Source organism: Chenopodium album, chromosome 21 (genome assembly GCF_948465745.1).
Source record: "Chenopodium album chromosome 21, dcCheAlbu1.1, whole genome shotgun sequence".
NCBI lineage: Eukaryota > Viridiplantae > Streptophyta > Magnoliopsida > Caryophyllales > Amaranthaceae > Chenopodium > Chenopodium album.
The window spans coordinates 31,406,892-31,418,222 of record NC_137854.1 but is presented as its reverse complement, the minus strand read 5'-3'; the positions used below and the strand labels follow the sequence as shown (position 1 = coordinate 31,418,222).

Genomic DNA, 11,331 nt, shown 5'->3' with positions numbered 1-11,331 from the left:
TATGAGGTTTTTAATTTAGGAAAAGTATTGTGTAGAACGGACTCACGTGAGTCTAATCATACAAAAAAAATTTAATCACTAAAGTGGCAAGTTTAGCATAAGGAAACTGGAGGTGGTGTGTTTGAAGGTTATAAACCGGACTCACATGAGTCCGTTCTACTCAAAACCTTCTCGTTTAATTTAACCATAGCTTCTACATACAGGGGTACCGGGCATTGTACTTTCTTTTAATATTATTATGCGCTGGAATTCCGTCACAATGTGACACTAATTGGTACTCGCTTGGTTAATTAGCTCCCAAGTAAAGGAAACAAAGGAAACTCATTCGATGCATAATCCAATTTTTTTTTATATAATAATTAGGAAATTTCGACTTTTACCACAAAAAAAAAATCAAAAAATTGTTTTTTACCACCAAAACTTCTAAAACTTTTATTTTACCACAAATAAGATTCTAAAACTTATTTTTCACCACCTGACGTCAAGAAAACTGTTAAATCTAACGGTTTAAAAATTTTCTTTGAATTTCGTGCGCAAAACATGTTGTTCATAGGTTTTGGGGGGCATGTTGGTCCTTTGAACCCAATTTGAGGTCAGAATTGACAAAAAATGATCGAAAATGCCTCGTTTTACGCGTTTCACGCAAATTGAGGTACCTTTAAACACGCAAATTGAGGCATTTTCGATCATTTTTTGTCAATTCTGACCTCAAATTGGATCCACAAGACTAAAATGACCCTCAAAACCCCTAAAGACCATGTGTTTGACACAAAAATCGAAGAATTTAAAAAATTCCGTTAGATTTTTAACGACAAGTGGTAAAAAACATTTTTAATTTTTAATTTGGTGGTAAAATAAAAGTTATAGAAGTTTTGGTGGTAAAAAAATAATTTTTTGATATTTTTTCGTGGTAAAAGTCAAAAAATCCTAATAATTAATATTACTAGTTATGAGTCAAAGGTAAGTTGACTTGTGATTTGTATGACGAACATATTTTATCTATTATTGTTAGGCTGATCATGTTAGTGTGCTAGTTCTATAGGTGCATATGTACTCAGCTTTTGCTGATTCGTACTTTTGTGTTTGGCTTTCCTTTAGACTGGCTCTACTACGACCCGTTTTATATGGTAAATAGAAGGGTTTAAATAAAGAGAAAGTGATAGGTACTCGAAGCATGAAGAACATGATAGGATGAGGGTTGAGGGTTTCTTATTATGCTTTCTTAGACTTATATTTTTAGTTGATTATTTATTTATTTTGGACAAACAATGTTATGTTTTATTTTAATTTGGTTTTAAAAGGGTCATGTTTATATTAGTTCATTCAATTTGTGGATGTTTTAATCTGCTTTGGTTTAGAGGTTGTGAAATCAAATTAATTTATTTCCAAAAGTTTTATTTTGAGTTTAGACTTCCGTTATGTGACTTTGAAAAGCCTGGCCCTAACCGTTATCACGGTGGCGGTAATATTTTCTAAAATGGGTTTTATTTGAAAAAAAAGAGTTTTAAAAAGGAGGAAATTTCCAGAGTATTATAGAAGTAGAGTACCATCCACATTCGATCCGATCCATCACCTGCGTCATCCATCACCCGCTTCTCATCCATTTAATACGGGTTTTCGTCCATTTATTTAAAGCGGGTAGATCGGTTTAGCGCATATCCATTTGATACATTCACTACCCCGAAAACCATCCCCCGACCTAAAATCAACCGCCCTCCACCTAAATCCATCCAGTCTAGCCGGACCCACACTGCCCACTTTTTTCGAAAATTCGACCCTCATCATCTACCCTTTTGAAAATTCCAACCCATACCACGCACCCTTCCCCTTCATAATTGATTTGGGGCTTATGTAGGTAAGTATGAGATGATGTTGTTTGTGGCTTGATGTTGTGGTTGTTCGGCGGTGGTCGGTGTTTGGGGTAACAGTAATCGAAGGTGAGAGAGATTGAGTGTGGGTAGTATTAGTGGTGCGATGGTGGGTCGGTGGTGTTGGATTGGGGTAAAGGGTTGCGTGAGGAGAGTTGTTTTTGTAGTATGCTTAGTGTGGTGGTGGATAAGCTAGGTGGTTGTGGTTGTGGTGGCGACGGCGCACCAGAGAGATGATGGAGTTGGCTATAAAGAATATTGTGAGGGAAGAGAAGAGAGAATGAACTTTTCGCTATCTCTTAAAAAGTAAGAGAGAGTTTTTACGAATAGTGTAAGGATATTTATACCCCTTAGAATGTTTGTTTACATACTTATCAATATGCTTATTTTAAAACATGAAGCTAGAAAGACACTTGTCCTCTTCCTGTTTTTAAATAATTTTTTTAATTAATAAAATAATCATACATATCTTCCATCTCAATCTCGTAATCATCCTATTTAACAAAATAAATTAAAAAAAAAAATCATACATCTCTTCCATCCCAATCCTCTAATCATGTCTATTCAAGAAAATATACATATCTTCCATCCCAATCCCCTAATTTAATCATGCCTATTCAGTAAGTAATTTTGTTTGATTTTTTTTTTTTTTTTATCAAAAAAGATTATTAAAACAAATTTAAATTTTTTATCTCAAAGTAAGTAAATTGTTCATAAACTCACCACTGAAAATAGTAAGTTCCTTTCTATTTTCATTTCACTATGCATTCATATTTAAAGTTTTGCTTATGTATGATCAAAATTTGTTTTCCACATATAAAATAATTGCTATGCTTGATTTGTAGAAAAGTCATTGTGGACCAAATGATTAATAGTGAGTGAAGTTTAAATTGGGCTACAAATTCTCTTTTATATATACTACAAATCAAGATATTACTCATCACGTAAAACAAGGTATTTTCTTTTCAAATTCCGAGCTGAATTTGGCTCCAGTTTGGGTAAAAATGACCCCCGAAACCTTACCCGAACAATTTTCGTCACAAAAAAATAACAACACGCAAAATGAGGTATTTTTGTAATAATAATAATAATAATAATAATAATAATAATTAATAATTAATAATAAATAATGATAATAATAAGAAAATAGAAAAAACATTTTTTTATTAAAAAAAAAAATCGCCGGAATCTGACCACTTTTGGCCGGAAATTTTCATTTATGGTGCTAAGTACACCCAAGCTAATACTTTATGGTGTTTTGGCTATGCCGCTTAGTTCAGGGTGCTGAGTGCACCCAAATCATGGTTCAGAGTAATTTTGCCAATATTTGATAACCAACTGTTACAAAATTACAAGAGTGAATAATAGAGTTAAAAAATGAATTTATCTTTGCAAATCAATTGAACAATAAATAAGGAAACAACAATTTATTAAGTTGTTGGTACAAAGTTTGGAAATAAGGAGTATTACGATCAAACATAGTTTTAGTCCTTCAATTAAGCTCAATAAAAATTAAAAGAGATATTGATAGTTTGATGGTAAAAAGCGTTCTGAAATTTGGTGGTTCAAACATAATCCAATCACTATCATAATTTTTCAATAACTTTTGGTATGTAGTTTAGATATGTAGGTCTTGACATGTCATTTGCTCATGTTGGCGGTTCAAATTATAATCCAATCATTAATTTTCAATAATTTTTGGTATTTACTCTATTTAGTAGATGAATAGGTCTTGCCATCTTGGCATGTCATTGCTCATATGGCACCAAGTCTAATTGAGAAAAGGGTCACACGTGGAAATAAAATGTTATACCTTTAAATTTTTAGTAACAGTATAGATGCAAAATCAGTAATGGCTATGTCCTTGTTCCTCGAGCAAAGTATCACATCTTCTCACATCCTTCTTCCTTATGAAAAATAACAGGGGAAAAACTTACACTTACGGTGTGTTTGGATAAAGAAATTGGAAAGAAAAGAAGGGGAGGGTGGTGAAGGGGAGGGAAGAGAAAGGAAGGGGAGGGAAGAAAGAAAAGTTTTCCTTTCAAATCTCTCCATTGTTGGAGGGATTAATTTCTTTCAATTTAATCCTTCCATTTCTCTTCCCTCCAATTCCCTTCCTTCCTTATATGTTATCCAAATGAAAGATACCCCATCCCCCTATTTCCTTTCTCTTCCTTTCCCTTTATTTCCTTCTATCCAAACGCAACATTAGCCTAAGTGTAAGTTTTTACTTATTTAATTATTTTTTCCGGAGCCTAAGTGTAAGTTTACCTATTTACCTTGCTCAAAATATCATGTTTTACTAATTTACTACTCCTTTTTTATCCCTAACTAGTTTCAGCTCGAGCGATTCCCCGGGTTTATACATTAAATATTTTTATATTATAGTTTTCATGTATTATAATAATCTTTATACTTTTAGTTTTATTATTAAAGAAGATTTAGTTGAAGAATAATAATTTTTTTTTAAAAATACCACTCATGGTCTTTATTAACTATTTTTAAGAAGAATAATTATACTAAATTATTAGGTAGCAAAGATGGCATGGTTTCTTGTTTATTTTCTGAAGGAACAAAGTTTAATTCTTGACATAAACATTTTTTGATTGAAATGTGATTATTTAGGGGCCGTTTGGTTGGGGGTATTCATTAAAGGGAATGAGAATCAACTACCCTGATTCCCTTTGTTGTTGTTTGTTTGACATTTTTTTTTTCCATTCCCTTTACCCCCTTCATTATCCCAAATCCTTCCAACTTGATTCTCTACCTCCCTAGACTTTTCCTTTCTCTTTCCTTAGCCACCACAACACCACCATACTCAGACCAGCCACCACCATTCTACCCTATCCCCACCACCCAGCCACCCTCGGCATACCTCCACTTTCCATCGCCAGAGTTCCCCCATCCCTCACCGAAGATCCCCTCCCCCAAAAAACTCTCCCACTCCCGCAAAAACCCAAAAAACGAATCCCCTTCCTCGTAAAACAGTCGCTCGGTCCTCCTCCCACCCTCGAAACCCTAGGATTTTTAGGGGGAGGGGATGCGTTTTTAGGGTTTTTACGGGAGTGGGGGAGTTTTTTGGGGGAGGGGATCTCCGACAATGGGCGGCGAGTGGTTAGGGAGGGGAGGCAAGTGGTATGGTGGCTTGGTGGTGTCTGGAGAGGTCTAAAATAGGTATTGTGTGGTGGTGGTGTGGTGGTGGAAGTGGTGGCTTGTTTCCCTTTGTTATTCAAAACAAACCGCATAGCAAATTTGAGGGTTTTTCATTCCAAACCTTTTATTTCCCTTTGTTCATTCCATTTCAATTACCCCGTGCGAACCAAACAACCCCTTAGTAATGAACTTTTAGAAACATCAAGAATATCACATTATCATACTCAAAAAGTGAGAACAACTAATTCCATGCCTCCAAAACTAATATGGAAATTAATCAATTAGCTTAATAAAAATTCTTACATTTTATTCTCAATACATTGAGTTCAAATTAAGCATAGAATCCAATCCCCACCCCTCTTGAAAAGCATGAACATTACGTTTTATTTACCAATGGTTCCACACTACCAAGACAATTCCCCAAGTTTTCCCTATAAATTATGCATTGCAAATTCCCAAAACAAAAAGAAGAAAAAAAAGTTGTCAAAATTGCATACTTAGAGCTCAATTGTTCAAAGCCAAATTCAAGAGGTAGTAAAAACGGTGGTAAAATTATCCGAGTTCAGCCAACGGTCACTTATTTTCCACCAAATTAAAGAGTCATTATAGGGAGTTACAAAAATCAAGCACTCTAATGACGGAAATCAAGCATAATTAAAGGTTTTTGAATACAATGCAAATAAGGAAATTAGCCATGTATATACATGAAGCCATAGCCAACTAACACAATAAATTTGTATAGTTTGATCACTTGACAGTTCTGATTCTTCACAGTATATAGAATGACGGCTAGCGCGACGGAAATAATCGAAGCCCTTGCCGAGGAACCTGCTAGTTGCGCACGCCGGTCTCAATGGCTTCAGTCTACTATATCAGGTACACATTCATATTTTCTATTCAATTCTCTATTAATTGGTTTATTCCAATGTATTGCATCATGTCCAAAACCAATAGCATAAGAATTTTTGGTTGGAAATATACATATAAAGGCAGCCTTGAATAGCTAGTACAGAGTACGAGTATAATTCTAACAGACAACAGCCAACAGCCAACTTCGGAAAGAGGGAATCATAGGTTATGGTATCCATACTTGGTTTAAGCAAAACGACGTTCAAAATTCTGTAAAACCTGTATAGATGAGACATGCAGAAATGGTATGTTCTAACCTCAAGGACAATATTTGATAAATATTTCACATTTACAGTGGTGTTTTAAGGAGTTTTCTCTAGGGAAGTAAAAGGTTATATTCGACCTCTATATTTGGAATAGGGTTATCATGACTGGATATCTATGCTTCTATAAATATTCGGTTCTTCTGAATAATAATATGATTATTTTCCAAAGAATTGACGAAGATTAGATGAATCCATACAATTGCAAAAGGTCACTGACTCCATCTAACTGATTTTACTCGACAGGTGTGGATGAAAAAATGAAGGTCATTCTGGCTCTTCTGGAAGATGATGATTCTTCCTTGCAAAATGGTGAAATGTGTGCAAGAAAAAAAGAAAATATCACGAAAGTTGTTCAAGATCTCTGCATATCTTACCGCAACTTGGCAGAGGAATATCAAAGCTTAAAAAATGTTGCAATAGATGTCCATACTTCAGAATCGTCATCCCTTTTCAGCAATAGAAGCAAGAAAAATATGGAAGACTTGGGAGCCTGGGATGATTCTCAGTTAGAGACTACTAATTCTAATCCCGAATCTTCTGTAGAAGATGCCGATACTGAATTTGAAGGTGCTATGGCTGACATTGAGCATATGAAGAGGACTGCGGATAGCTTGGTGCCCAAAGTTGGAAGCAGCATTAAGCCAGAAAATGCCTGGTTTGATGGAGTAAAGTACAAATTTTCAAAGCTTGTTGAAGAAAATACACAGCTGCAGGTTGAGTTGATCAGAAGAAATTCTGAGAAAAGAGAGACCATCATAAAGCTCCAAAATCAGGTGAGCAGATTGAGGGTCGAAAATGACACCCTGAAGCGTACTCTAAATTACTATGATCGTAACAAACAGCACATCCAAGAGAGTTCTCCCAGGAGGAAATCAATACTTCTAGACAAGTTTTTCAGAGGATGCTCCCCGTAATTTGATAGTATGTTACAAATATTCCGTATTTTATTGCTGGTATAAACCTAAATTATTGGAACATTCAATATATGTTTTTCCTTAGCACCTCCAAGTTAGCAAGTTTTTTTTGAGTTTCTGGCTTGTCTTAGTCTACAAAGCGTACATTAAGATGGTCTCCTCCAGGACCCTGGCTAAAGGAAATCTTCCCTAAGAGAATTGCTTGCTCTCTTAATACCCTCAACAATGAAAATGCTAGTCCCTCCAGAGCAATTGAGACGGAGCATAAATTGAGCAGCCATTCTTACAGTATGTAGCATCCACAGGATATTTCATGTCAACCACCTCTCCTGAAGTAGTAGAGAATCATCTTTTGATTACCATTCCGGCAGTGGACATAAATAACCAAATCTGCCAAGTTTCTTTCCAAGGAAGAAATTGTATCAATTACCAGTAATCACCACATGAACAAGACCCATCTTTAAAATGGTGGAAACGCTTAGAATCTCTTACCACAATCTCTCGGTTGACAACTTTAGAAATCAGCTTTATCACAGTGTGACAATCACCACAAACCCTGAGGTTTTTAATGACATGGATTACAGTCCCAGGAACAGTATTCATAATCCCAAATGCAACTGCAAGCTTCTCACTGTGAGCCCGTAAGATGAATTCCTTCTCTTCATCATCAACATCATGAAGAACTGACGTCTTATCAGATACATAACCGAATTCCTTCAGTTTCATATATAGTTTGTCCAGGTACTCATAAATTTGCTGGTGTTGAGGATGCTCTTTATCTCCAACCAAAAATACATGAACTCTCCCTTTCACTTCTAGCAAGCTATATCCAGGTGGTTTAACCAAACCATTTTCCTTAATTAAAATTCTTATTCTCTCAACATCTTCCCATCTTCCGGCATCAGCATACATATTAGAAAGCAAAACATAATACCCACAATTGCTTGAGTCTAATTCAAACAATTTTCTAGCTGAAATTTCAGCAAGCTCTAAATTTTTATGCATTCGGCAACCAGCCAAAAGAGCCCCCCATACCACAAAATCAGGCTCAACCTTCATTTCCTTAATCAAATCATATGCCTTCCCAAGTAAACCAGCACGACCAAGAAGATCGACCATACAGCCATAGTGTTCAACCCCTGGCTCCACACCAAATTCCCTTTTCATGCTTGTGAAGCAGTTCCAGCCTTCGTCAACAAGGCCAGCATGGCTGCATGCAGCTAGAACTGATACACAAGTTATGTAATTTGGTTTTACTCCTACCCTTTTCATGTCATAGAAAACATCAAGTGCTTCTTTGGCATATCCATGCATCCCATAACCAGCTATCATTGCACTCCAAGACTTCACATTCTTCAGCTTCATGCGCTCAAATGCTCTCCTGGCCGTTGCAACTCTCCCACATTTGCAATACATGTCAATAATGGAGGTGCCAACAAATACATTCTGTTCCAAACCCATTTTAACCACCTGCAAAATGATATAATGCAACATTAGCAATGTATAGTTATTCATCAGAAAGCAACAAAACATTATAAAGACCAATAATGGGTGTGGCAATCAATTAAACTACAAAAACTTTTCAAGAAGATTGCAACTTTTGTAGTACCTGATCGTGTATGCACTTGCCATGAAGCAAAGCCCCGGCATGCGAGCATGCCAGCAGTACAGCAGACAATGTCACTGCATTATACCTAACGTCGCTATCATTCACCATGTCATGAAACGCTTCTATAGCTTCAGTTGACAATCCATTTTGTGCAAACACCGCAACCATAGTATTCCAAGTAATAACATCTTTCTCTATCATCCCATCAAACACCTTCTTCGACATAACCAACTCCCCACACTTAGCATACGCGTCTACCAAAGTATTCCCCACTCCCAAAAACACATCCAAACCCCGTTTTACAGAAAACCCATGAACCCCACCTGTCACAAACTTGTTCGAAACCCGAGCACAAGCTGATAAAACCGAAACCAAAGCAACTTGATCAACAGAAAAACCCTCCTTCTCTCCCTCAATCTCACTTTCCTCCGCCAAAAACTCATTAAACAGCACTAAAGCCTCATGGGGTTCATCATTCTGTACACAACCCGTGATCATAGACGTCCAAGACACAACATTTCTCTGAGGAATTTCGTCGAACAGCTTGCGTGCATCCCAAATCTGCCCACATTTAGCGTACATATCAATCAAAGAAGAAGACACAAAAAGATCATAATCATAACCAAACACAAAAGCCTGCTGATGGGCTTGTCGGCCGGAGAAAAGATCACACAGAGACGAGCAAGACTTAATAGTACAGGGGAATGTATTGCGGTTAGGAAGAAGTGATAGCTTTCGCAACGACGAGAAAGCTCGAAGGGCTTCGAGCGAATCGCCGCTTCGAGCAAGCTCGGCAATGACTGAATTCCAGGAATGCACATTGGATGGATCAACGTATTGGTTGAACAATGTCAAGAGATTGGAATCAGGGGTTGATGAAAAATAACAATGAAATTTAATTCTGGGTTTAAAGGTATGTTTAATGATTGATATAGATGAGCGATATTGAGAAGAAATCCTCATTCATTCGGTTGAATTTTTAGAATTTCAATTCAATTGTTTGGTAAGTCTGGAATTCAAAACTCAAATGAATAAGCTTTGTAGTTCGGTTATGGCGGGAAAAGGTGTCCTTCAATTTAATTGTTTGGTAACTTTGAAGGTACTTGTCGTACATTTAGTTACATGTATACTTGCAAGCTAAATTGCACGAGAACGGATATTGACACGGATACGAGTGTGAAATGGATAAGAAAAAACGTAAATAAAAAACATAGGGGACACGGATACCGGATGTTAAATATAATATACATGACCTACTCATAGAATCGTAAATGCAAATATTACAAAATTAGGTTAAACCCCGTGCAATGCATGGATGTTGAATAATTATGTAATAAGATATATAATATACGGAGTTATAATTGTATAAAATTAAAAATGTTGAGATTGAAAACGCATGAAATATACTTCAAATTAAAACTCTTCAAACATGTGATAAAATATATTTAAATATGTAATATTTATAAAATGCAAGTCGTTATTTTAGGAAGTAAACTGATTTTTTTAAAATAAAAATCATAAATGATCCAAATGTAAACCCTATTTTATACAAAAGTAATTTTGGCAGGAATTTTTTAAATAATATATTGCCAAGTGTCCCATTAGATTCGCTTTTAGTGCTATGTAATTGATTGAATGATTATCAAATCAATCAGTATAAAGTACTTGTCTTCCACTCTAATTCTATTTTATCATTTGGTCCTTTCAATAGATCATACTATGTCGTTTTTTTTTTTTAAAAAAAAAAAAAATTTATTTTTTTTGGCAAGAAGAAAAGGGATTTCATTAATAAAATATAGTCAAACGACATTTACATGTTATTCCTAAAAAATCAAGAATTCCAACATAAGTACACACCTTAAAACTAAATACATCGTAGATTTGCTTAACAATCGCCTTAATAAAAAACTTCATCTAAAGCAATACAATCTGTGAGTTCGCACTGCTGATTCGACTTGAAATCCACTAATGTGTAGTCGTTTGAGTGAAAATACTCATGTGGTCCTCCAAATTTTTGTATAGATTATGAAATTCTAATTCTTTAATTCTCACCAACCAACACACAAAAAGAAAATAAATGCAAGAGAAAAATCATCAATATAAGGATGAGATCTATTTATTGAAAGCAATTGAAAGGTTTTTGGGGCTTACCACCGATAAAAATACCAGCAGAAGCCCCTACAAAGATTCACAACTGAGACCAAGATGAAAAGAAATGGTAGAGTTGGAGAGGAAAAGGGAGTAGAGAGAAGGAAAACCTTCATAGAAATTGAAAAAACCAGGCAGTAAGAATATATTGCTTAACTACTAGACTTGCTAAAGGTTTAGAATCTTAACTACTAGACTTGCTGCTATTCTTCATAAGATCACTGATGATGCTCAAGCTGGGTTCAATCCTGGCAAGCACATAGGGGACAATATATTGCTTGCAACTGAATTAATCAAAGGTATAGTCGTAGTTATGACACTCCAAGGTGTATGCTTAAGATTAACCTTAAAAAAGCATATGATTCAGTTGAGTGGAGTTTTCTTAAGACTGTTATGGCCGAGCTCAGCTTTCTTGCTCAGTTTATCAATTGGATTAGGGGTTGCTTATCTACTGTCTTCTTCTC

The 11,331-nt window shown here is 35.6% G+C and overlaps 2 protein-coding genes across 2 annotated transcripts; one reads left to right on the top strand and one right to left on the bottom strand.

The window, feature by feature from the left end:
- Positions 1-5,464: 5,464 nt before the first annotated feature.
- Positions 5,465-7,235, top strand: LOC145602410 (protein NETWORKED 3C-like). Its single transcript, XM_081658604.1, has 2 exons — positions 5,465-5,897; positions 6,440-7,235. Exons 1-2 carry the CDS (start codon positions 5,804-5,806, stop codon positions 7,108-7,110), a joined length of 765 nt encoding a protein of 254 aa, XP_081514730.1. The 5' UTR covers positions 5,465-5,803; the 3' UTR covers positions 7,111-7,235.
- LOC145602409 (pentatricopeptide repeat-containing protein At3g26782, mitochondrial-like) lies at positions 7,235-9,682 on the bottom strand. Its single transcript, XM_081658603.1, has 2 exons — positions 8,720-9,682; positions 7,235-8,580 (listed from the first exon to the last, which is right to left on the bottom strand). Exons 1-2 carry the CDS (start codon positions 9,680-9,682, stop codon positions 7,537-7,539), a joined length of 2,007 nt encoding a protein of 668 aa, XP_081514729.1. The 3' UTR covers positions 7,235-7,536.
- Positions 9,683-11,331: the final 1,649 nt, after the last annotated feature.